Genomic DNA, 26,847 nt, shown 5'->3' with positions numbered 1-26,847 from the left:
GTTTCGTTAGTGCTTTGACCAAACACATCTGCACAATGCTTACTTTTAACTTAGATAAATCTTTTGCTGATGGAAAAAAAAAAAGGCAAGAAAAGAAATACAATTACTTTATTTTCTTAATCTTGATGAATGCTGCCAACCCCAGATTTTATTTTTTTTTAGAAAACTTTTGTGGGTTCCTCCTCCCTCCCCAGTTACTTAGGCAGACAATTAGATCACCGAAAGCTAAACACTGATCTACTCAAATTGATAAAAATTAAAGCTTCAGAGTGGGTTCTTCAAAGCCCACACTATTTTCTATATATACTGTAAGCCTCTACATTTAAACAGGAGCTAGCTGTATTTTCTTATTGCCATATTTCTGTGGCAGAAATACGACGATAAGAAAATGACAGATTAATATACTACAGAGAATATTTTCATACAGTAAATTATTCAGATAAAATATTCCTCTCTGGCTTTTGTTCAAAGAGGTTGATTTATCTTCGTGCTAAAGAGCCCACACAAGACCTCTGCAGTACTTCATAGTATTTTGAAGCTGGAACAGACCATTAGGATCATCTATTCTGATCTCATGCATAGTAGAGGCCAAAGAACCTCACCCAGCAATTTCAAGCCTATAACTTACAGCTGTAAGCGTGCTCGTTCTCTCAAGGTTAACTCCACTGGCGTGCAGAGGGTCTGCGGAAAGGTCTATACAGCATTTAAATCCCACTTATGATCTATTTTGCAAACTGCTGCCGATTTATGAGGTCTAGGACACAGAAATTTATAGTGACTACGGATGGGTACATGAGGTAACCCAGCAGGTGACTGCAAGCCTTCCTAACTCCTGATGACCTTTGGGGAATAAAATTACCCACTTTGTTAGGGGGTAAGAAAAAAAGAAAAGTATAAATATACATACATTTCAAGTACACACGAATGTATGCATGTATGTACTCGAAAACCACCTACTGAAACCTGAGCACTAAAAATTGTGCAGGTTTCATCTCAGAGCTCACAAGAGCTCTGATAAAACTGAGGCTGTCCAGAGTATGACCTCCCGTTCGGGTGCAATACGCTTCCCTGAGAACACACTGAGGACAGTTACTCAGCAAGCTAGCTTTAAATCAAGATTGGATTTCACTCTGAGTGATGCTCTCTAGTTCAGCCACAGCATACCAGCTCCATGCAAGAATACTTGGATGAAATGCAATGATCTGTATTGCAGAGGAAGTCAAACTGGGAGATCACGTTGGTCCCAAACAGCTTTAAAAACCTATGATCTGATAATGCTAACTCTCTTTCCCCACTGTTAACCTTAACCCTCCACCTATATTTTCGTGTTACTAAATATAAGAGCACAATGCTACAGAAATCCATTCGAGGAATGAGTTGCTGCAGTGCCGCAGCTGATCACAGCAGGTGAATGAGGAACTGCACGAGCTGCAGGCAAGCCTCTGCTGCCACCTAATGGGTTTCCTTTTCCTTCAAGGACTGCAAAAGCTGAGGAACAAAGACACTTGGATGCATTCAGCTGAGTACCCAAAATGAAAAGAGAGGCAACGGGACAAAAAGCATGTTGCCTAACATAGCTGCTTTCCCCTCACCGCACCGTGTCCTTTTTGCAGTCAGAATTCCAGCTAGGAAATAGCAACAAGCCCACCTATTTGCTTCTTCCCACTAGAGAAGATTACAGACTACGGGCAGGGTGGTTTTTGGATAAATACAAAGGAGCTCAAATCTTTCATTACAAGTCACGGTTTCCAGATTTTGAAACGAGGCATGTTTCCAAATTGGCATTTTTCAGACAGCTTCTTTGAAGAACAACCTTCAAAACCAAGCTGTATTCCAGCAATGGGCTCGCCAGTGCTGGCTATAAATGCCGTAAGAAGTTCTTCCACTGTAATCATTGAGACACAAGTGTAAGTCAGAAAAAAAAAAATCCAACCCTCTCTTCTCAAAATTGTGGTATTGATTGAAGAGTGTAACATCCAAAATGGAATTTTTTGTCTTTGGAAAAGCATTTCACAAACACCAAAGCATCCTTTCTGCTTCAAAACAATGAAATTACTTGAAGAAATACTTTCATGGTTGATACCATTCACCTACCTACTTTAAGAAAATATACATATCTTCCTTACTGTTAATTGAAAGGTTACATACCCGAAAAACAATCCAAGAAGCACAATGTAATACAGGACACAAGCATAAATTACTATAAAAACAAAAACAAACAAAAAAAATCCTGAAAGAATGAAGCTTCAGAGAAGGATTTGAAGGAAAGAAAAACAACACCGTGTTCTTGAGAAAGGGAATACAAAGCATTCTATCTCAAATACCCTGGAAATACACGTTTACTTTAAACAAGAGGAAAAGAGCCTTCCCGAGAGAAACGAAGTAATTCTGGTGCCCACACCGATGTTGTGCTTAGCACCAATTAGTACCGCTGACATTGGTGCAGCAACAAAGCAGAGCAGTTAACAAACAGCTTCTGGAAGATAAATGCCTGGGATCAGAACGAAACTCCCCCTGTGAACAGCTTTGTACAGTGGGGGAATTCTTGCAGCTTCCAGCAAACCACCTGGTAGAGGCTCATGGTGAAGGGTTACTGAACTTAATGGATCACTGGTCTTGCTTCATTTTCTACCATACCTTCTCTCAATACCTAGGAAACTTTTTTGTATACCAAGTGTCCATGAAAAGCCATTAGTCTCCAGGACAGACTTTGACAGTCTACACTTAACCAAGAAAAAATAAAAATCCCACAACCCTTCCTTGGAATTTACTCCAACCTAAAGAAAAGTAAATTCTGAGAGACACACTCTTGGGCATTTCAAATCCAGGTAAAATTGTTCCCTCATGTCCATAAAAAGGTAATGGATTGCTCAGTTCTAACACTATCCCTTCACAGTATGTAAAATTGTTTGTTATTTCCTTCCCAGATCTATGGGCACATAGGGAGAAAACAAGATCTGGTTCCTCATGCACAGTCCCTACAGCACAGCCCCCAGTTTTGTCCATTAGGAGGCCACTAATCCTGCAGGTAGGCAGCAGCCTGACCAAACCACAACTCAAATGCAGAGGAAGGTAGGATGTGCAAGAAAAAATCTTATCACAGCTTATCTTCCCTGGCCAAGGACAGCCAGGATAACAAGTCAAAGTTTAGTCCTGCTCATTTCCTCATGCAGCAGATCTTCATCCTACCTCTTTACCAAGCAGATTGCGAAGTGTCATTCCAGCTGATAGACTGTAGCCTGTTCTCAGGACAAGTACCTTATGCTTTGATTATTTTTATGAAGTGCAGTGATCTCTAACATCATGGAAACTAACAGAGAATGACAATTTTATGAGCACAGGTATCAGCAGGAGCATTTCTGGATCTCAGAACAACGACATCGTGGTCACTTCACACCCAAGACCTTCTCCAAGGTTAAGATTCCTGTTATGGCACTGCAGGACGCCTGCATTTGCAATTTCATTGCAAAATAAACTAGAAAAAAAAAAAAAAAAAAAGGACAAAGGAAACAAATGAACCAAACCATTATACAGTGAAACACAAGGAGGGATTCCATCCTCATGCTGGTGTTTGCACCATTCCAAGCAGGAGAGCTTTAGGTCAGTGACAGAGGAACTTCCACAGAAAGGATCCCTGCTCTCAGCGATGAACGAACTTCTGGGCTTCAAGCCTTTTTGTTCATTATAGGTTGCCACGACGTCTTCAGCAAGCCACTGCATGTAAAAATAGCGGATGTTCCGTAGAACCTTGTGAATCAACTGTCTATTAAAAGGCTGCCAACAATTTCTTAATACCAGGCTGACCTACACGTCTATATTCCCTATGCCAACAAGGGTCAGCAATGTTTAGAGTGATTCCCGTGTAACACTACTGTCATAAAGCAGTGAGAGAAACCCAAGTGCTGTGGGCAGTCTCACAGAGCTAAACCCACGTTGAAAAGATCCGACATCACTCCTTGGCTGGTATTCAACAGGCATCACGACCCAAGAGGATCCCAAGGAATTTAGTGAATAGAAAGCAGTAAAGGGAAGGACGTCACTCGTGTGAGGTGCAGCACAGCACTGAAAAGTGCAGAGACAGCTCTAGGGCAAGGGGAATCAGACGAGTGGGATGAGCAGCCAGGGCTGAGGGAAGCTGCTCCGGCAGAGGGAGCAGGTTATGCAATAGGAAACAAGAGCAGACAAGCAGGAAGACCCAGAGCCGTAAAAGGCTCTTAATCTGGGGCACATGCCACAAAATTGTATCACTAATACTCCGGAAGAGCCACGGGCCTGCCCTGTCCGGAGCAGTGAGCAGAGAAATCCTTCAGAGCACGGAGAAAGAAAGCGGACGGGGTGTGGGCGAGGAGCTCTCACGTAGGGGAATTGCAACAGGAAGATTCCTGCTATGTTACACTGACGGCGAGCAGCCAAAGATACACTGACCGTGAGATTTTAGGGCAAGTTTTTGAGGAGAAAAAAAAAAAAAAAAGCTCATTTTTTCCCCCCTAAGAAAGATTAGACCTCAGGTGGATGCCTGCTTCCCACCCACCTGTTCTGTACTCTACGGCCTCTGCATTTTCGTGGGCACGTAACATGTAGCTGGGAGAAAGTCCCAGACATCAGGGAAGCACCTTGCTGTCTCCATGAAAACCTGTTCAAATCATCAAGCAAAACACCATGTGCTAATGCTTTATAACAACTTTTAGACAATTTATTCTAAGAATTTCTTAGCGTCTTGTCTCTAGCTAGCATCCTCTCCAGGCTCTCCAATTATTTCCCAATTTGCTTCAGCCATTCTTCCCAGTCCCACATGGCTTTGGCTCCAGACCAGAGACAAAAGCAATTACCCCTTTAAAGAGCAAAGTGCTGGGCTGGAGGCCAGGAGGTGACCATGAATTAGTCTTCTTTCCTCCAACATCTACAGCTGTGTCCTTCACAGCCCCAGATTCTTGAGAAAGTTCTGCATTCGAGGAGCCAGATGAAACTGCCATCCTCAGCAAGCTGGCAGAATTCATATCCCACTCTGCCAAGCAGAGCTGGGAAGGGATGTCTGCTTTGTTACGGCATACCCGTAGCATCAGCAGCACATCAGTCCATACATACGGCAGGTTATAGCAACGCAACAAGAGGAAAAAGACTTATCCTTCAAGTGCTTTGCGTGGATATCCAGCAGTGCCTTCTAACTCTACAGCAAGATGCTGAGTTAGGTAAGCCGTGCAAATAGCTGCTCCTCGGTGTGCAGAGGTGTTAACAGGGGACTTAAAGATCAATACTAGGAACGTCACAGCTGAGAAAAATTGCCAAACAAGTACTGACAGTGAATGCTTTTTTCAGTCACACTACAAAAGCTCAAAAAGACTGAGGCTGAATTTCAAAAGACAGAAATTACAGTAAAACTTGATGATTTTACTCGCATTGTAACTCACTTCTAGCAGTGTCACCTTCAAATTCCTGTATCTATTAGGACTCCAATCAAGCAAAGGATATGAGAATGCATTTAACCATTAAAATACACAGATCACTCTTAAAGTTGGCGCTCACTCCAGAACTTACATGTAAATGTATCCTTTCCTTCAGTGTTTCACTGCACTGGGCCACAGAACGCCCAAGAGTATTTTGAGCGCAGAGAGGACACACTGAAACCAACTCTGCACACTCTGTTTTGCTGCTTACGTGGCCTTTTCTGTAGTGACATTTTATAGTGTCCGTGTACCACAATGCTATTTTGGAAAACAAAAGGGACCAAAGAAATAGTGTGACCTTTAGACAATGTCAGTACCTAAAGATAAACAGCAGGATGACTGGGATGGACATAAAACAAATCTTTCATTTTATATTGTTAAATAAAATAAACTTTTAAATTAATTGTTTCCCTTTCACATTCAGTTTGGTGAAACCAGTTTTCATCTCTAGCTCGGATCCTCAGTTCCTCAGAAATCCTATTTCACTCTGTCAATTTGCCAGCACATGCTCACAACACAGCGCCACAAAGATGCTCCGTGTTAAAATTCTGCAAATTCTCAATGAACAGCCAAATCTTAATTGTCAATGTAACCTCATGGATATCAAAGTTATTTGAGAAATAAGAGGTCTTCAGGTTCAGACACATTAAAATCAACAGAGCTTAACAGACACCCTGAACAACACTATTGCCTTACTTTGGTAGCGATCATATACATTCACAAATGAGTGAAGCCCGACCTGAATATTTAATACTCGCATTTTCTTTTCATAAGTCTATAGAGGACTAGAACAAAATGGACTTAAATATACTAGGGGACTACGTAACAGAAATGTTGATGAAAGTAAGACTTGGGTAAGTGAAGCTTACATCAGTACAACCCTCTCATCCCTACAGCACAGGGTGAACAGGAGGATCCTTAGAGGAAAGAGACTTGGGGACCACTGTGATCAGAGCTCACTGAAGATTTGTTTCCAGAGCACAGCAAGTGAACAAGATGCCAGGAGGCACAAAGGAAAGAGGAGGTAGTAAAAAGCTGGGAACAGATTCTGGGTGTTCATATCATTAGAAGCCTCAGAGATATTTCAGACTGCTTTAATTCTACTGCAAAATATTTTTCTTTTGACTTCTTCATGTGAGGTCTGTTACTAATGACAATTCCATAGTAAAAATACCCATACTTGCACATTACCTCTCACTAGGATTCCCACAACACCTCACAACATTAAATAAGGATTAAATGGACAGAAATCATTTTAAACTTACTATCATGGACTGCAAGCAGATGTCAAGACAACTATATGCATACATAGAGATAACTGTCAACCTGCTTGGAAATATTGGATATTAAATCTTTCCAATATTCCTGTGAAATGGGTAAGCATTATTTTTATTACTATTATTATTTGCAGAAAGTAGTAAAATGAACCCATTCCAGGTTGTGAAGAAGTAGATTAACTGCTACATTTTGTCCTGCATTGCAAAATGGGGTATCATTGGACGAAAGGCTATAAATCCTTAAATCTTCAAAGCCATTTTAATTGTAATTTATATCAGTGAAACAGGTTCCCTCGATTTTCTACCTTTCTCAGACTAATATTTATTGCAGCTTTATTTCAGCTTTTAAAACTGAAGAACTACAGCAGCACATAACACATGGTAGCATCGGTATGTGCACTAGCTTGCAGCCATGCCACCTTCCCCCAGAAACAGATCAAATCCCTTTAAACAGGACTGAAGTGAGTCGGCGGGTAGATGGCAGCTTCCTAAAGGGAACTACGGTGCTGAGAGAAAGGGAAGTCTGATTTCAGTAGGAGGAATTCTCCGTGGGAAATTACTGCTTAAAACCCAGTGCTGGATTTTGTTCTGAAACTTCAAAGCGCACATCAACATAAAGCCACAAAAGATCTATTGCGATATTTATTCAGGAGTAAGCAATTTTAATCTGACGCCCCCAATGTCCAACTCAAAAACCCCTTTCTATCTTCTCTAGTTCAGTTTTCTCTGCTGTTTCAGTCAGATGAAGGAAATCTTATTTTTCTTTATTCTTATTTTTTCATTATTATGGAGTCACAATGGTTCTATATAGCAGCCCTGATTCCCTCAGAATTTTCATTTCAGCCCTGGTAGAGGAAGTAATCCTTGCAACCACTATTTACCTCGCAGAGAGGCTTAGCCAGTGTTTGCAAAGCAGCCGAGATCCTCTAAAGAAAGGTTACTGTGGGTTGCAAGGTTACCATAAAGCAGGGTTACCATATCCCGAGCCAACTGTGGCACACAAGTGGCACCTCTTCCTATCGGCAGCCCTTGGGGCTTCACGATCTAACAAGTAGGCTTGCTCCCTCTTTATTCCACGTAACACTACCACCACCTGCTAAGGAGCTTAGATTCAGTCATCCCAAGAGGTTTTTGTAGCTCCCATAACCACTGGGAGAAGAGGTCTTTGTTCTCTGGACGGTTTAACTGGAGAGGGTTTTAGGCAGCTCATGGATCACGGCCAGATCAGCAGAGGTAAAGCAGCCAGTTTCTTTTCAATATTTTGGGAGCTTCAGTGGAAGTACTGTTTACTTCCTATCTTCTCCTGCCCCCTAGTGAGCTTTGGTTTTCACTCCACCTGAACGATCCTGGCTGCTTTGTAACTTACATGCACACAAATGGCCTGAAACACCAAACTGTTTTCTTTTTATGTTCTTCAGAACTGTTCCCTACATCCTTTTCCACTAAGTATCTCAGAAATCGAAGAGCATTTTCTAGCCCTACAGTGCTGATATGCCGTAAGTGACTTTTACTTAACAGGGAAACATCCTCAAGACTGAAATACCATAAAAGCACTTTATGTCAAAGAAAAGTCATATGTTAATTTATATTCCTTCTTCATATTATTCTTATATTAGAGCTCTGAAGTTAGAAAAATCACACACAGGTTCTTTCATTAATCACCCTTAAGTCTTAGGGGGAAAAAAAACAAAAACACAACAAAACCATAACGTTTGCTGCCTATAAAACATCTCAAATACAACACACAAGCAAAGCCCCTGTCATAATCTAAAGAAAAGAGGAAGAGGGAAAAGTGACCTAGTGAGATTTTTTAAAAAATGAAAATTAATAAATAAATAAATAAAATAACTTCCTATAAGGTGCATTTATGGGGGATCCCTCCATGACACTGCATTTAACAGTAGCCAGTCCAGCAAACACTTATGTGTATTATTTACTAAATATGCCTACCAGTAAATGTTTTGGGGATTGGGCTTTTGGAGAGCAGCAATTCAGAAAAGAAACAGACATCACTTACTGCGCTAACTCTGCCTGCCTTTTCAATTATTTATCTTCAGATGTAAATCCAACCTCTCTCACACACTTCCTAGGAGAATTTTACCCCAGTACTACTCCCAAAAAGCAGAGTTGTGTAGCGTGCAAGTATCTTCACAGCAACACTGCTTGTAAAATAAAATACAAACCACATAATCACAATAGAATTCTTTTGCTACTGCAAAGCCTAGCAATGAAACCTGTCAGAAGCTGGATGAAGCCAGATTTTGTGAAGGAAATTAAAACAAACTGCAAATGGACAAGAACAAGAATGCAGAAGCATATTATCTAAAGCTGTCTCAAAATTAAATAAATACTTTGCCTCAGAATATGCAGGCTAAGAAGAATAGGTGGGTGACAATGTTATATTAACACAACTTGTCACATATGAGTTGGTTATTCGAGCTTAACAACCAGGCATTGCAGACCAGATGATGCTACCTCAAAAACACTCAAAAACAAAAACCCACAGCAGTTATTTACCAAAAGTATGTCACACCACAGAAACTTTGTATCTTCCTGGTGGCATTGTATATGGAACATAAGAAATTGAAGCTCAAGTTAAAAGGATGCATGACCTTTATATATACAGCTAAGGGAGTTAAAAACAAACCTTGTAAAAGAACAGTAAGGGAGCTTCACTCATTTGCTTGTTTCACATGTGCATAAATCAGCAAAGAAAAGAGTAAGAGTGAAGGAGAGAATTACTACAAGTAGAGTTAACACCACAGCACATAGACCATAGGGATTTAAACTACACAATTTTTAAACTACAAAAGTAAGTCTGTAATAGCTTTTCTATAGCGCAACAAGGTGGACTATGTTAAAAGGTCATGCTTCACAATCCCAGAATTACAATTCTACAGGATGTTACCCCTGATAAAATAAAATTAATGTTATGGTCTGGGAGCTGTTTCCAGTCACATGATATAACTTAATTGTTACAATGGCCATAAGAAGCTCATCAAGAGTACTCCCCTCTCAGGAAAATATATTACATAAGGTCCTTTTGGTTATTGAATGAAGTGGACAAAATAACTTTAGGGTTGTAATTAAAGACTAATATGCCAGAAGTAGGTGATTGAGAAAGACAATGAGATTTCCTAGGAGTATCATGCGCAGACCTTCAGCTGCAAACCTGCACAGTGAAGCTTAAGTTGCCTGTCATGGCTCCAAACCTGAATGCCACAGGGGCTTAATTTGGTTTCACCTGAAAGGTGATATTAATCAAAACTTCTACTTTTGTTGCCAATAACTAATTTCTGCAGATCATTCTGGGATTACAGGAATTCAGTACGTTCAGTGCGTTTCCATCTGTTATGGAAAAGTAGGAGGGACGGTGGCTGCAAAAGCAGCGGGGAAGCAGAACTGGCTCTACCCGTCATGCCACAAAGGGAATCCCCAGCTGACTGTTCAGACAAGCTTTCCATTTCCTCTACCATCCAGAAACTGCACGTCAATTGTCTCTGACAGCAATATGGATAAAAAGGTCAGAGGAGAGAGAACTATCACACTAGACAACCAGAGAAGCATTCATCTTGATGGTACAGAAACCTTGGCTTAGTTGAGTGCAAGATTTATAATGAATGACAAATCTTTTCTTTTAGAGGACTTTCACTCTCTGCTCATAATTAAAGCTTTAAAGGTTTGGTTTTTTGTTCCTAGTGAAAATATTATCACAGATCTAAGGAGTTACAGAATATTTGTAATATTTGTAAAATTGTAATATATAATATTTGTCTTTGAAAAGTATCTTTGCACTGCACCTGTTGCTGTGAAACAGTAATGACAAGACTGTTAGGAATGATTAGACATTTATGGTATCCCAGTTTGTAGATGTCCAAACTGAAGCACCCTTAAAGGGTCTGTTTTTCAGCAGACAAACAGACAGCATTTTAGAAAATTGTATCCCCTAACAGACGTCTCAAGCTTTGTACTCAAAATCGTTAGCATTATTTAATATATCTTGCCCTAAAAATTAAATGAAACACACACAAAGAAGCAGTAATAGAAAGAAAAGTCATTTTATTCTCCTTAAAAGGCCTTCTCCATCTTCTTCAGTAATACCAAAGTTTTTACAAAGCGATAGGATAATAAACACTGGAACATTGTTAGTCTGAGTTGTTACAAAAGCTTTTTTTTTGTAACAATGTTTGTAACATTTTTTTTTTTTTTGTAACAATGTGGGTTTTTTTGACAATGTTTGCTTGGTATTTACATTTTCCTTGGATTTATCATTGAACGGAATGAAGTGAGTGGGATGAAAACACCCCGTATAGCCAGCAGAGCTACAGTTCCTACAACAAAGATAGATAATGACTGTAATAAAGTCAAAACATGTAGACCTAGGATTCACCTGTGAGATTCAGGATGCAATAGAAGAAGATACTCAGAGGGATTACTTACTGAAACTTTCCACGAGGTCAAGGGCAACGTTAGTGGCGATATCCATTCCAGTATTTATGTAAGACTGGCAGTTTTTCAGAGATGAGAGAGAGGAGTCCACGGAGTTGAACGAAATTACAGGCCCTGGCATCTTGAAATCGTTACTCTGGAAATAACAGATAGAACATTCTGAATGCAGTTTACACCTGAAGACTTTGGAAGATAAAAGTGCAAATAGCAGTGTTCACAGGATGGCTGAAACACTACAGAGCAGGGATAAAATCTTAGCTCATGAGTGATGTACTGGCACAGGCTGCCCAGAGAAAACTGTGGATGCCCCATCCCTGGAGGTGCTCAAGGCCAGGCTGGATGGGGCTTTGGGCAACCTGGGCTGGTGGGAGGTGTCCCTGCCCATGGCAGGGGTAGGAACCAGATGATCTTTAAGGTCCCTTCCAACCCAAGTCATTCTAGGATTCTCTGAAGCGTCGGTGGAACTGCAACTCACCAGAGGTTTTCAATTGCCTTCATATTCAACATAAAGCAAATATTAAGCAAAACTAAACCCCAAAAAGCAACTTGCCATTTTCACCTGCTCATTTCCATTGCTAAACCACAATGAAATTTAAACTCAGTGATAATGTTAGTTTGAAAATTACTGCTCTATTTCAGCTCTGAAGAAAGCCCACATGCCCCAAGATTTGCCTGCGTTTTCTAGACACATTAGCAGCCAGGCTGGTAAGAAATATGACTTCCACATCAAATTCAGCCCCACCATCTACAAGCCTGTTTCAACAGTTTATCCAGCGGGGAAAAAATATAAATAAAGAAAGGGCAAATGCTCTAAGAATGTATTCAGCAGTAAATCATCTAACATCATTTTTAAATAAACGCCCACCTTACAAATGGTGCCTGCTGACCCCAAAGTTGTCACAGGCTGTGTTGTTAGTAGCAACGTTCCACTGGCACACAACAGCATCACACGAGAATCACGTTTGCTTCTTTACCATCACCTTCCCCAATACAAACCCACAACCTACAACTTTCCTGGGATTAACTGCTTCTCCTCTGTCATTAACGTAACCCTCAAGTCGGTTTGCTTACGCCATCCCTATCCACAGTGTTCATATCAGTTGGTGATCTCCCCTCAAAAGTTTCAGCTTCTACCCTTCCTTTTTTATGCTTTACCATAACTTGCTTGGACGACATGAAGGTATTATAAGAAACAAGGATCCAGTGCGCACAGTTTTATACTTTAAGTTCCAGGAGATAAGAAAAATTCTGCTCTGCTTTAAAAACACACTTGTTTATTAAAGTAAGTCTTGGACAGACAGAAATACTGTATCAGTCCATGTAAACAGTAACTGAGATTTTCAGGGACTACACTCTGATCGTATTGAAGGAGGGAGAGAACAGAATCCATAACCAAAATTGATTTATAGTAGAAATTTTATCTAAATAGTACCCAAAATTACAAGGGGATGAGTTGGTATATCAACAAAAGCCTTTGACAGGCCACAATCCAACAGAAATATGCAAAATATTAAAGGATAAAGCTTTGCCCATGGTTTGCATATCTAAGGCTGTATCTCCCTCTCTCCCTCTACTACTTACCCTGGGATTCCAGAACTACATCTTATGCTCATCCTAACATGAATAACATTGCCATGTTCCTCATTAACATCGTGCAAATTGTGAGACTTGAGTACCTGCCATCACAGTCTCTCCTCTCCTAATGTTTTCTTTCATATCTTTTTGGTTTTTTCCTGCTTCAAAAATGTGTTTGGCTACTCAAGACCATCTTTTATGACACTGTTTTCAGGTCATGGGCTTACAACAGCTTTTAACCACATAGTGATTTTCTGCGTTTGCCACAACTTGGATTTCTGAATTCCATATTAACTAACTTCCTCTCCTTCCCTTCTAAAGGAGCATCTTGCCAGAGAAGATGCAGCACTCTTCAACAATTGCTCCGGTTAGCTCAGTTCATGCTCTCCCTGTCAAAAGACAGCAATTGTTACCTCTGGATGCTGTCAGACTGACAGCAGAAGACACGCAAAAAGTTCCTGACAGAACTCTGTGAAAGTTTAAAAAAAAAATGAAATAAAAAGATGCTCTTCGAGATATATTTAATAGAACAACTTAAAGCATTTGTTATTATTTTAGCTTTGTTTTTTTAAGCAGCTGTTTGCTATCTTACCAAGACTGTTTGTAAAGAACCTCTGTGCTCCAAATTTCATACACCGTTAAATAGTCACACAAAATCATGTTATCAGCTTTATCCTTCTGGGCCTATTTAGAGCATCAAAGTTAACATCAAGAACCTAATGGACTTCGTGAACCTGCTAAATCTGACTCATCAAGCAAGCCCGCTGTTCTTTTGGGAATTTCACACTTTTACACTGAAAGACAGGAATCTGTAAAAAACAATAGTGAGAAATTAAACCAGCTTCCTCTTTCTCTTAATATTTGTGGAAGCACTGACCAAGCCAAACAGAAACTTAAGTTACTGTTTACAATATTAGGTCATACTACTGTATTGGTATATAAACCACTGTATCTCAATTTGTGTTTTGGAAGATAATGTAAGTTCTCTCAAACAAAAATACATACATACGTACATATGTGTATATATATGTGTGTATATATATACATAAAAAAAAATAAGCTTTATATATATAGAAATTGTTTTTGATCCCAAAGATTTCCCTCTCAAATTGTCTAAGTGAATTCTTCAACATCAGCTTGCAGCTGTCCGTGCTGCCAGCAGAGGAATAGCCACATCCTCACTGGTTTTACTGCTGTAAACCTGTACAGTTTTGTAAACCTGTACAGCTTTTGAGCCTTTTTTGCCTGAAAAAGTCTTAAGCGGGTGCATCCGCTTGCAACTCCCACCCCAGCACACCTCACCTCAGGAAGACACAAGCAAGACCTAGAGTTGAAAAAGCGACCAAGTGCAAGCAGCGAGGCAGGTTTCTTTCCACGATAAGCGACCAAATGGTCCAAACAGGGCTGCAGAGCAGAAACCTCAAATTACACTTCATCTTCTACCACATAACTTTGAGATTTGAGCAAGCGACCTGGCTTCCTCCCCCTTCACCCTCCCAACACGCGAGGCGGGGACCCACAGGCGCCCACCTCCTGGGCTCCTGGGTGACCGCCTGCCCCATGGGGCCGCTACTCCCCTCCCACAGCGCTGTGGAGAGGAGCCCCCCAAGCATTAAGCTCCTTTCCCCATGCCTCCATCCCCTCATCTCGCCCCCCGACCCCAATGTGAGACCGCCCGGCCGCCCTACACCAGTCCCACCCTGAGGGCAGCGGTCCCCCTCCATCCCCTCACAGGGTGCACGGGGCGTGCGGGGGGGGGGCTCCCTCAGCAGCGCCCGCTGCTCACCTAGAGCCAGCCGCCGCAGCCCGGAGGGGTCCCGGAGGGGTCTCGGAGGGGTCCCCGAGGGCCACCGACCCTTCCCTCGGTGCTAGGAGCTGGCGAGGCGGGCCGGGAAGGCGGCGGAACCGCCTCATCAGCCGGCGCCTCTCCACATGACGGCGCCATCATGTGATGGGAGGGCTGGGCACGGCCGCCGCCGCCTCCCGCCGTGCTGCCACCGCCGCGGCGGGGAAGAGGGTTTTTTGCGGGGAGAAGCCGGAGCTCGCCTCGCTGTCGGCAGCCCTGAGGCATGGGGCTGGCTCCGAGGAGGTCTCCCCGGGGCTCGTCCAGGCGGTGAGGGGTGAGGGAGGGCCTGGCAGGGCGGCCGGGGGAAGCGCCCGGGGCTGAGGGGAAGGGACAGGGATAGGGAAGCGCCCGGGGCTGAGGGGGCTGCGCTGCACCGGGGGCGCGTTTCGGGGGGCTTGGGTGGGGTATTCGGGCTAAAAAGGCACCCTACAGCCCGACAAGGAGTGGGGGAAATGAAATGTAAAGCCCAGTCCTGTTCCATCGGGGTTGCATCCTGTTACACCCCGCTGGGCTCCACACGACGGGACGGGCAGGCTCCCGGGTCGGGTCAGGGGGCTGAAGGGGCGCCCCCGCTGTCACAAGGGGCTTGGAAAGGTCTTGGTTAAAAAACTGAAGTCAGCTCGAAGCCTCACATAAAGGCTCCTAAAAAATCAAAGCTTAGTTTTAACGGTGCTGTGCCGCATATCTTGAAGGAAAAAATGTCAGTAAATAAACGGCTGCAGCACAAATGCTGGCCCTTTTGCTGCAACAAGTTTTCCTTGTTTTGCTAAATCCCGTTACAGTTACTTTGTTTGTATTTTAACCTATTATAGACACCTAACGTGTTTTGTTTTCCTTGCCACCATCTCCTGCTTGGCCTCAATTGCTTCAATATTTGTGATCGTTTCATTCTTTAACCATTCTCTTCAAATTTTCTGGTCCAAGAAACCGTGCTTGTCTTGCCTGGTTGCACAGGTGACTGATTCAAAGGCTGGGTATATACTAAAGATGATTTAAATGCACTTTTTTCACTTCACCAGCTGCTTTAAACAGAGCATTTATCTTTCAACTGAAAGATTTCAGCATGTGCTTAAAATCTGCATGGATTGAACTATCAAAAATACAAACATGAAGCACTGAATGTGTGTGGTTTTGTTTTTACAGGCGCTGTTGATGGAGCAGCTAGTTTCCTCATTCTTCTTCAAATCACCTGAAAACTAACATTCAGAAACAGACTACAGGACCTGTGCTACGTGTTCACCTCCGGCTCCACGATGGTTGATTTTCTTGCTGAAAATAATCTCTGTGGTCAGGCAATTCTTCGGATTGTCTCCTGTGGAAATGCCATCATTGCAGAACTCTTAAGACTCTCAGAATTTATTCCTGGTGTTTTCAGGCTGAAGGACAAGGCTGATCAACAAAAGTATGGAGATATCATATTTGATTTCAGTTATTTTAAGGTAAATCCTTTTCTTCTATTGTTAAACTTCACTTTAAAGTGTTGTCTTGGTAGAGCATAAGGGCTACAAAATAGCCATTCCTGAGTGCTCTGTTTTATTACCAGCGTGCTTCAGAATTGACTGCAATGACTTGCTATTTGCTTAGTGCTTACCAGAAATCTACTGACTGAGATAGTAATTGGGATATGCTCACATGCTAACGTTCCATGTCTGGACTGTCTTGTATTTTGTATAGTTTTGGTCACACTTAGCCTCATCTTACTCATTTGAGTGAGCAGAAACAGTCTGGTGAGCACGCCGTGCTTAGGCCCCTAGGCAGAATATACATTTAACCAGTACCCACACTGAGAGTTTTAGGGCAAGAAGTGGAGGCAACTTTAAGTGCATGCATAGAATAGCAGTCTTTCAGAATGTATGATGAGTCATCTGGCCTGCAAATTTTGATGGGTATTGATCATATAAGACTCGAGTCCTTGGTTATTATTTCCTGAAGGAACTTTAAATTTTGCTTTGACCAGCAGGTCCTGAGCCTGTGCAGTGGGTTGTTTTTCTTTGGAGCACTACTGTGGGCAGTATGCCCATCTTCCTTTGGTTATCTGTAGCTTATTCTTTGCAGCCGTGAAAACTGCTTCATGCTTTCCTGTCTGACAGTACCATGATTGTTCATTCACTGGACTCGTCACGTGCACTGAATCAACAAATAAATCAAAGAGCAGAGAACGTGAAAAGCCCCTGTTTCCCTTACAAACTTAAAGCTTCTTGTAGAATGTATTTCCCTCTATCTTTCTCCAGCATGATTTAGAAGAAGCTGTAGGGACTATATAATTTGACTTTATCTGAATTGTAGAATAAAAGAAAAGTTAATAATACAGCAATATGGCAGGGGTGGAGAGGAATTGGTAAGAGTTGTCAACTTTGAGTACTGGCTCAGAACCTCAGGCACTGAAAACCCTAAGCACAGGTGATTTCCCAGATACCTTTAGATTTAAGTGTTTCAAGTCTCTCTACAAGTCTCTTTTTTTTTTTTTTTTTTTTTTTTTCAAACTACTTGAAAATTTTAAAGCGGATAGGTGTAATTGGTAAGAAATACAGTTATCCTGGAAACTGGAAGGATTTTAACATTAAGGAAACAAAGCAGTGCTGCTACGTTCCGGAGTGATTGCACCAAAATCAGTAAAATACATAAAAAGACATACTTAAAAAACAGATTATATCACTGCTAACACTTCATTCCTATATACATGATTCTTAAAATTAATTAACAAGAAAAGATTTGACATTTTGAAAAAATCCATAGGCAGTTTGGAACCTACTTTTATCCTTTGTTTTATGTAGCAATTTGAAAAAGTGAAACACAAGACCATTTTCAAACTACACAACAATTACCAACCAGATATTAGGCTTGATATTTTATTTTAACTCAATTTATTTTTTTAATCAAGTTCATGTTTTTTGAAGTCATGGTCTTGTGCCATGGTAAGTGGCCTGTGGAATATCAACAATATTTTCAATTAAATATTAATGTTTTCAATTAAGCGTAAGTGATATTTTCAATTAGATCTTAGTGATGAGACCAAACAGAGATATTTTATATAATATTTTATAAGAAATATTTACCATGCTAAATAGTTAGAAAGAAAAGTTTGTGGCCTTGTTTTCAGAAGGTCAGGCTTGTCACCCTTACCCTTTTTTCACATGGTTCTTAGTGACAGTTTTTGCATTAATTTCAGGAACTGTTGCTGAGCTAGATCCAATCTGTAAAAACTCTCCGATAAGTCTAATGCTTTCAAGCAGTTCAAATGCATAAGAAAGTACTAAGCTCACAACTGTTTGTGGAGCCTCAATGCTATGTAATCTAGCTGAGAAATCAATCAGATCAAATGTGTAAAGGAAGAAATTCCAACAGGGAGATGGATAGTACTACAGAAAGTCCATTGTGAACCACACAGCAACTTCAAATGCGTCAAAGTTTTACCCAAAGTGTTAACTATTCTTTTCTATTGGTTAAGTGAGAGAAATCATATTTAAAATAAAAGTGTAACAAAGTATAAATCTAATTGTAAGTGTCATGAACACAGTCAAATGCTGTCTCTAAACGTGACTGTCTTTTCTTAGGGGCCTGAGGCATGTGAAGGCAAACTGGAAGCCAAACCTGAGTTACTTGACTTAGATGAAGAATTTCGTGAAAACAACATAGAAATTTTGACAAGATTTTATCTAGCTTTTCAGAGTGTACATAAATACATTGTAGATTTGAACAGGTATAGTATATTTTATATATATATATACATGTAGAGTTTCTGACTGGAGTACTGTTGAGTCTTAATGATGGTAAGCTTTTTCTTCAGAGACCCAGTTTGCTCACTGTTTAAATGTAATGATGTGCACTTGGGAGCCTGGATTATTGGAGTAAGCATTAATGTTTAGAATCATAGAATCCTCTTGATTGGAAAAGACCTTCAGGATCTACAGGTTTAACCATCAGCATGATCTACTGAGTCCCATCACTAAGCCATATCCCTTAGTGCCACATCAACGTGTTTCTTAAATACCTTAGGAATGGGGACACCGCCACTTCCCTGGGCACTTTTTCCAATGCTTGACCACCCCCTCCACGTAGAAAATCTTCCTCATGTCTAATCTAAACCTCCCTTGGCACAACTTGAGTTTGTTTCCTTGCATCCTATAACTTGTCACTAGATAAAAGGCTGCCACCCTCCTTGCTGCAACCTCCTTTCAGGTAGTTATAGAGATTGATGAGGTCTTCCCTCAGCCTCCTTTTCTCCAGACTAAACAACTCCAATTTTCTCAGCTGCTCCTCATAACTCTTGTTTTCTGGTACCTTCCCTGCTCTTCTCTGCACACACTTGAGCACCTCAATATTCTTCTTGTAGTGAGGGACCCAAAACTGAACACAATATTCAAGGTATGGTCTCACCAGTTTATTCCTACTGTTGCTTACCAGCTTAATACATTACTTGAAAACATTCAACCTGTTAATTAGAGATATTTTTTCTCCTAATTAGAGATATTTTTTCTCCTTTATCATTGATATTGTCATGAAGATTTTTGAATAAAAGGAAACTCCATGTTGTCGACCTAAATTTTTGTGGTCTTGCAAAACAATCTATCAGAGAGTGTGTTGTCTTTAACTTTCATTGTTGTTATTTTCCCGAACTTAATTCTTCAACTGAGTTACCTGAAGTTTTCAAAACTTGGAAAAGCAGTATGAAAGGTTCATGGAACACTCTGAGAAAAAGTTCCTGAGAATCTTAAGCATAAGTTTTTTTTGTTGCTGATTTTATCTGAAAAGATTTATTGTAGGGTGATATGTAGTGTTACTGGGAAGTCCTTTAATAAGAAGAAACTCTGTTAATCCACAAGAACATTCCCTGTTCTGAGCTCCACCTTCCATATTGCAGTTGAGATAAATTTAACCTATTTCCAGGGGATATTTTGGGGATAACTTAAAAATGTGACAGTTTTACTAGAGTGGGGGAGGAGCTTTTCTTTCTCAGTATTTTGTTCTCAGGCTGTTTTCCACCCATTTGAAGGTTAAGAGGATGTCAGCTGTAAGGTACAGAGTATCCTCCAGCACAGTTCACACACACCATCTGGAAATGAAAGGAGGATTTTGCCAGCTGGTTGGCTCTAGCTAGGAGTTCCAGCTTTTCATTTCAGACTAGCATTTCTTCCTCTTTGAAAAACTTGATGCTGCTTGTGCTAGAAAGATTTTCTGACGCCTCTCTTGACTTTCAAAGGATTTTGGTCAATTGAGTTATGAAGAAACATAATTTGAGAGCAAAGCAGTCAATGACCAACTCTCTCTGTTGTGATTCCTAGATACTTAGATGACCTCAATGAAGGAATTTACATTCAGCAAACATTAGAAACCGTCCTCCTTAATGAAGATGGAAAACAACTTCTAGTAAGTATTCAATAATTTTGTAATATTAAACAAGGTACCAAACAGTTCTGTGCCACTCTAGACAAAAATGAAAATTCACCAAATGCACAGTAATGCTATGGCTTATTTTGAGGAAGACAAAGACCGAAAATCTTCAGTCTACCATTTTTGACAGTGTGTTGACTACATAGTTGCCATTCTGTTAGTTTATCATCACTTGCTTGTCTTTTAATGTTACTACAACATTGTGTTGATGCAGTTTCTTCCCTTTGTTCTTTCTGTTTCCGAACAGTGTGAAGCACTCTATCTGTATGGAGTCATGCTACTGGTCATTGACCAGAAAATTGAAGGAGAAGTCAGAGAAAGAATGTTGGTTTCCTACTACAGATACAGGTAAGGTATATTGGTGTTCAGAAGCCCTCAAGGCTGAAAGAATGTGACACGGTATACTCAGTTCACTGGGTTACTGAATTAAGATGATGTCAGCACCTGTTTGACCGTACAGATAGACTGATAATTGTGCAGAGCTCTATGAATACCAGTAGGGCTCCTTGCATGTTTTTGCAGGTCTGGCTGTAAAACTGCAGCAACAGATTTTTCATGTTATCACAGTAGAGATTTGAAGTCCACTGACAAATAAGCTTTCAGCTAAAGCTTTAGCATTGCAATTGTCAGCTGTGAAGATGTCATAGATAAGTGAGCAAATCTTGGTGAAAAGTCATTTTTATCCAGATGGCAGATGCAAGTCAGGCTTCTTGTAGTTACAGTGCTAGGCAAGTGGAACTTGTGGTTTTTGTGGCACGTCAAACACTAATGTCACAGTTCTTAACTATGATAACTGAGCTCATAAAAGGAAAAACAAAATAAAATGGGATTTCCTAGGAAGACTGACAGCTTTGCTATAGGACAGGTAGCCTCTCAAAGAGTGAAAGGGAGCATCCTTTGCCTGTGCTGCTTTGACTACATTGAATGCAGAAATGGAGCAACAAGCAGAATTCATAAAAGGCAGGTGGAAGAAACAGAACAAAACTATTCCTCTGAATATAAAGCTATTTTTTTCTGTCCCTAAATAAAGTTCATTTTTTTGTTTGTGCTTTGTATGTTTATCTGGGATTTCAGTGTGGATATGTATCAGTGTCCTCCTATAATGGTGAAAACTGTATTCATGGGATAAACATCCAAAAACATCCCAGACCTTAATATCTGATCGCTTTCTTAGAGGAAGGTCATGATTACAAGGGAAGAGAAAGGAGGAAATAACTAGGTCATAGAGCTCAATTTTTGTTCCTTCCTTCTGTAAAACAGTGCAGCCCGATCCTCTGCTGATTCCAACTTAGATGATATCTGTAAATTGCTTCGAAGCACTGGGTACTCGAGCCAACCTGGAGCTAAAAGACCTCCAAACTACCCTGAGAGCTACTTCAGCAGGGTACCCATCAGCGAAACATTCATCAGCATGGTTATTGGCCGCCTGCGGTCAGACGATATTTATAATCAGGTAAGTTACTGTGAGATAAAAGAGAGATCTAAAAAGACTAGCAGATGATTTCTCAAGTAAGCTACTCAACAATGAAGCACAGAAGAAAATACATAATCACCAAATTGTGGAAGTTGGAAAGGACTTTTTGCAATCATGTAGTCTGAGCTCCTGGCTCAAGCAGGGTCAACTCTGGCAGATTGCCTGGGACCACGTCCACTTGGGCTTTGAATATCTGCAGAGGTTGGAGAATGCAGAACTTCTCTAGAAAATCCATTCCAGTGTTTGACTAACCTCACAGTAAAAAAGAAGCAAACAAACAAACAAAAAAGAACCCACCCTTTTTCTTTAATGTCTTTAAATCTTAAATGATTGGTCACTCCTAATAACTAATCCCCTCAGAGATTGTAGTAACTAACTAAAATAACAGCAAAGAGATTTATCATCCCTTAGTAGACAGCTTGATTAAAAAGAAACCCTAATGTCACAGTTCTTAACTATGATAATTGATTTAATAAAGGGAAAAACAAAACAAAAGAAGCAAAGTATGAACAATGTCTGTCTCCTCTAATATGACTCCTTTGAGAGAACTTTAAAAAAACATTTGCTTTTGAGCAGAATTTGGTCTGTAGCGTGGACAACCTTTTATCTGTAACTTTTAGCACACATTTAGTGAATTCTGGATGACTGAAACAGGATGTAGATGCCAGAAAAACAGTGTTTGAAGATTAATGAAAGATAGAAGAAACGAGCAAAGGCTTAAGTCTGTAGGTAGGAGTAGTAATATAACAGTAGGGACCTTACTGAAAATGCTTTCAGACTGTGGACAGACATACTAATGTTCAAAGGAGAAAAATGCCTCATTGGGTACTGTACTGCAGAAATTTCATTTTTGATAATTCAAATTATCATCATTGATAATTTGAATCTTTTTGGTCTTGCTGATAGACGGAATTCGTGAATAATTAAATTACGATCATTCTAATTGCCTCTTTTATTAAATTACTCTTGCTTTTATTAAATTAATCTTTGTTTTTATGTGAAATGAACTACAGCATCCCCAGTCCTTATGTAATATTTATTTCTAGCTCTGTTCCTTTCATATAATCTTAAGCTCTTTTGTTCGTCCCTTCTTTGATTCATGTACGGCACAGTACTATCTTGTGGTAGCCTATTAAATTAGCAGATATCTACACAGTCAACTTTTATATCCTGTAAAATATATCTGGTAAATACACTGCATGTATAAGCATGTCCCACTTACATGCACATGCTCTTTGTGTCATAGTAGCCTATATATAATGCATATATCCTATATATATATAGGATATATAATAATTATCATATATATATTATATGATGTGTATATATATGATGTATGTATTATATATAGGTTACTATGAGACAAAGAGCATATATATATCTTGTAGGATATATATATTATAACATATATTACTATATGTTACTATTATCTAATATGTATTACTATATAATATGCGTATTGCTTTCTAATGTGCCTCATGATATTTGCAAGTGGTTTATGTTGCTGCGTATTATATTCTTGTTTTATTTTGCTCCCTTTCCCTAGGTTTCTGCATATCCTTTACCAGAACACCGCAGCACTGCCCTGGCTACTCAGGCTGCTATGCTCTATGTGATTCTGTACTTTGACCCTTCTATTCTTCACACACAGCAAGCAAAAATGAGAGAGATAGTGGACAAATACTTTCCAGATAATTGGGTAAAAATTAATTTTGTTTTAAAGCTGTTCTGTGGATTTTATGTTACAGAAATAATACGCTTAATTTTTACAGCATGCATTGCAGAAAAAATGTTCTAAAAGAATCTTATTATTTTCTGGTGAAGTTTTACTTGGCTCAGAATGAACCAGTCTGAGTCAAATCTGGGTAAGCACAGAAAGCTATCCTTTGAAAATAAGAATTATCACTGTAAATCACAGAATTGTAGGGGTTGGAAAGAACCTCAAGAGAACATCGGGTCCAACGCCCCTGCCAAAGCAGGTTCCCTAGAGCAGGCTGCCCAGGTAGGCATCTAGATGGGCCTTGAATATCTCCAGAGAAGGAGACTCCACAACCTCTCTGGGCAGCCTGTCTCAGTGCTCCATCACCCTCACCATGAATTTCTTTCGCATGTTGGTGTGGAACTTCTTGGGCTCCATTTTGTGGACATTGCTCCTTGTCCTATCACCACAAACCACTGAAAAGAGGTTGGTCAAATCCCTCTGTCTCCCACACTTAAGGTTTGTAAACATTGATAAGATCCCCTCTCAGCCTTCTCAAGGTTGAAGATGCTTAACTCAAATGCTTAACTCAACTACATTCTGATACCACAAAGGTAAAGTCAATCGTTAAAAAAAAAAAACATCAGCTGGAAGGTGCATTTAGGCTTCTTCTAGTCCAACCTCCTTAAAGCAGGGCTGGCTTTAGAGTTAAATCAGGTTGCTCCTGTCTCGTCCAGTAGAATTTTCAACATATCTAAAATTAAGATTCTAAAGCCTCGGGGCTCCTGTAGCTAGTTTAATCACTCATGGTGAGGAATTTCTTCCATCTGTCCAACTGGAATTTCCCTTGTAGCTCATGACTGTTACCTCTTGACTTTTCACTGTGCACCTCTGAGATGAGCCTGGTTCTGTTGTATCCCCAAACTCCTTTTAGATAGTGGAAGGCTGCTGTCAGTTCCCTTAGCCTTTTTTTTTTTTTTTTTTTCTCTAGCATAAGCAAAGCCAGCTCCCTCAGACTCTACTTCCATTGTGAGTCCCATCCTAGTAGCCTTCCATTCGATTCACTCCCCTTTGTCCATGTCTGTCTTGTACCGAGGAGCCTAAACATAGACACGTTACTCTAAATGGAACCTCACGAGGTCTGACTAAAGGGAATAGTCACTTCCCTCAATCTGCTGGCCACAGTCTGGCTGGCATAGTCTAGTGTATGATGAGTCTTCATTGTCGTAAGGCTGTGTGTCTGATTCCTGTGCAGTTTGTCCACCAGGACACATATGTCCTTTTCTAGAGAATTCTTAGGCAAGCAGGCAGTTCCCAGACTGTGCTGTTGCAAGAATTTGGCTTTGTCCCCAGCCACAGGACTTTGTGTTTAACATTATTGAACTTCTTCTGGTTTTGCTGGTGAATTCTACTGATTTGTAGAGGCCTCTCTGGATGGCAGTCCTGCTCTCCAACAAATAGCCCACGCACACATGTTGTTTGAAAACTAGTTTGAGGACACATTCCGTGCCATTGTCCAAATAACTTAGAATCAAAGCCTGTCACTGTGCAATTCTATAGACTGGTAAGATGCAGTGATCCAAAGGGCATTTCTGTGCGTCTCAGTGCTAAGATTTAGGATCTCCAACCAGAAGCCCTAATCTGGACAAAAATGCTACTGAAGTAGGCTGGCGTGTAACAGTATAGTCTCCGGGTAGTTTATATCAAAGGGAATCAGACTTCACAAAAAAAATAGAAATTTATGTGTATCCATTGGTTTTAAATTTTATTCCTCTGTACCATTAATAGAACAGTGAAAAAAGGAGTGAAGAAACTGCAGTAGCTGCCTATTTTAATATAAGCTCATTACAACTCATCAGGTTTTTTTCACCTTTTTTTTCCTGGAAAACTTTAAGCTTATATTAGGGATGAGAACTCAAATTTTTGAGTATGCCAGCATTTTTATTCACTTGACTTCATTGTACAGACTGTTACTTCAATACAACGCCTGTCTTGTGATCAGATATGGCTGAGTTAGCTGTATCATACAGAAGCGTTTCAAATCAGTCTTAGCAGTGGAACTGTAGCCTTTTAAGGAACTGACGGCAAGAAACACTGAGCTTTATTTCAGCAGTATTAGAAGGATCTTCTCATCAGCAGACCAGCATCTCATTTACCTCTTCAGGCTTCTTTTTTGACATTTTACAAAAAGGTCAGTGGTTGACAGTGACCTAGATGTGATCACTCCAGGATGGACCAATATTTTTTGCTCCAGTTAGAGCGATAGTGTGATGAAGCTGATAATGCCAAAGCTCTGTATATTCTTCATCTGTCAGTCACCCAAGACTTCCATTTTTAATCATGCATCTTACAAACACCGACCACAATTCAATTTTTAATCACATTTAAACTTGGTCTGGGGGTCTGAAAACAGTTCCTCTTTGTTCCTTGAAAATCAGTGTGGAATCATAGCTTCCTTCTGTTTGTGTTTGCAATGGAAGACACGTTACGTTTCTGTTTGGCACTTTGGGCATTCTTAGAGTAGGATTCATTTAGATGTGTTTTGTGTTTTTTTTTTTCTTCTGTTATAGTCAGTTCCCCAGTCAGTCTTGCTTTTGTCAGTTTTGTGCACAGGAACATGGAAATTCAGAAATGAAAAGGAAGTCATAAATTCTTGGGCAGGAGTGCGGAAGAGAGACAGAGGATCAGACACAGTGACTGAAAAAGCTGTCAGCTTGTTTTTCTGAACTAAGCTTCAATTAACTAATTAACTATATTTTTTGATATCTGTATTCTTTGCTTCAGGGTAGGAAGACATAAAACGAAATACAGTTATCTCCTATTCATACCTGCAACATATCACTCCCTACTCATGTTGCTAAATGAAAAGCATGTCTTCTAAATAAAATTGTAAACACAGCTGCTTGTTTTCTGCTTAGGTTATCAGTATTTACATGGGAATCACTGTAAATCTAGCAGAAGCATGGGAGCCCTACAAAGCTGCTAAAACCGCCCTCAACTACACTCTGGATATTTCAAATGTCAAAGAGCAGGTATGTAAGACAGCATTCAATATTTTTAGCAAGGTTTCAGGCCGCGTGGCTATCTCAAATATCTATATTTTTCTTCTCTTGTCTACAATTGTTTGAATTGTATACTAGTACAATACTTTGAGAATGTAACTTTTTTATAAAACTGAGTTATAAATACTTCAAGATCTCAAAATCTTGTATGCCCATCATTGCTTGTTTCCCTTCCTCTTGTGGAAAAAGAGGCTAGAAGATTCCCTTTTCCCTAAAAGTTCCTGGGTCACAACTTGACAAAATAGATGCTGGCGCTCAACACCATCTTGTTCAGTATGGCATATCTTAAGCTGACTATGGTGTTTGGTCTTCCATAGGTAAAAATTTTAGAAGTTATACATTCATTTTGATAACGTGGTACTCAGCCAAATAGTTGTGCATTGTGCCTCAAACAATAATCTGGAAAACCCACCTGATTTAAAAGAATGATACCTTAACGTTGCAATGTAGTTGCTGGGTTTTTATGTGAAATTATTTTTCTGTGCCTAAAAAACAGTGAATAATACTGGCCTGTTTGTAAAACCAGACAATAATTGGGGGATTTTGCTGGATTTATGATTGTTTAAATGCCTCCTTAGGGTTTGAACAAAGTGTTCAGAAAAGAACACCACGCAGAAGTGTCTGATGAGA

General features: G+C 40.2%; 2 protein-coding genes across 5 annotated transcripts in view; one reads left to right on the top strand and one right to left on the bottom strand.

Moving 5' to 3' along the window:
* NSMCE2 (NSE2 (MMS21) homolog, SMC5-SMC6 complex SUMO ligase) overlaps positions 1 to 14,664 on the bottom strand; it is a 127,918-nt gene extending 113,254 nt beyond the window's left edge. Inside the window, exons 1-3 of one of the 2 annotated variants that reach the window (XM_082755032.1) lie at positions 14,532 to 14,652; positions 14,048 to 14,149; positions 11,162 to 11,306 (exon numbers count right to left, since the gene is read on the bottom strand). In XM_082755032.1, the coding sequence (XP_082611158.1) occupies positions 11,162 to 11,291 (130 nt within the window). In that variant the 5' untranslated portion in view covers positions 11,292 to 11,306; positions 14,048 to 14,149; positions 14,532 to 14,652. Of the gene's footprint in view, positions 1 to 11,161; positions 11,307 to 14,047; positions 14,150 to 14,531 lie in introns of both variants that reach the window. The other variant, XM_082755031.1, reaches the window with a different exon arrangement.
* Positions 14,665 to 14,718: 54 nt separating this feature from the next.
* Positions 14,719 to 26,847, top strand: part of WASHC5 (WASH complex subunit 5) — a 28,857-nt gene continuing 16,728 nt past the window's right edge. Inside the window, exons 1-8 of one of the 3 annotated variants that reach the window (XM_082755030.1) lie at positions 14,719 to 14,834; positions 15,735 to 16,030; positions 18,146 to 18,291; positions 19,874 to 19,958; positions 20,230 to 20,330; positions 21,243 to 21,435; positions 23,003 to 23,155; positions 26,074 to 26,187. In XM_082755030.1, coding sequence (XP_082611156.1) covers positions 15,845 to 16,030; positions 18,146 to 18,291; positions 19,874 to 19,958; positions 20,230 to 20,330; positions 21,243 to 21,435; positions 23,003 to 23,155; positions 26,074 to 26,187 — 978 coding nt within the window. In that variant the 5' untranslated portion in view covers positions 14,719 to 14,834; positions 15,735 to 15,844. Of the gene's footprint in view, positions 14,866 to 15,734; positions 16,031 to 18,145; positions 18,292 to 19,873; positions 19,959 to 20,229; positions 20,331 to 21,242; positions 21,436 to 23,002; positions 23,156 to 26,073; positions 26,188 to 26,847 lie in introns of all 3 variants that reach the window. The other 2 variants (XM_082755029.1, XM_082755028.1) reach the window with 2 other exon arrangements.

This window comes from Aythya marila (assembly GCF_965140915.1).
Source record: "Aythya marila genome assembly, chromosome: 2".
Lineage (NCBI taxonomy): Eukaryota > Metazoa > Chordata > Aves > Anseriformes > Anatidae > Aythya > Aythya marila.
This window is presented reverse-complemented; position numbering and strand designations above follow the sequence as displayed.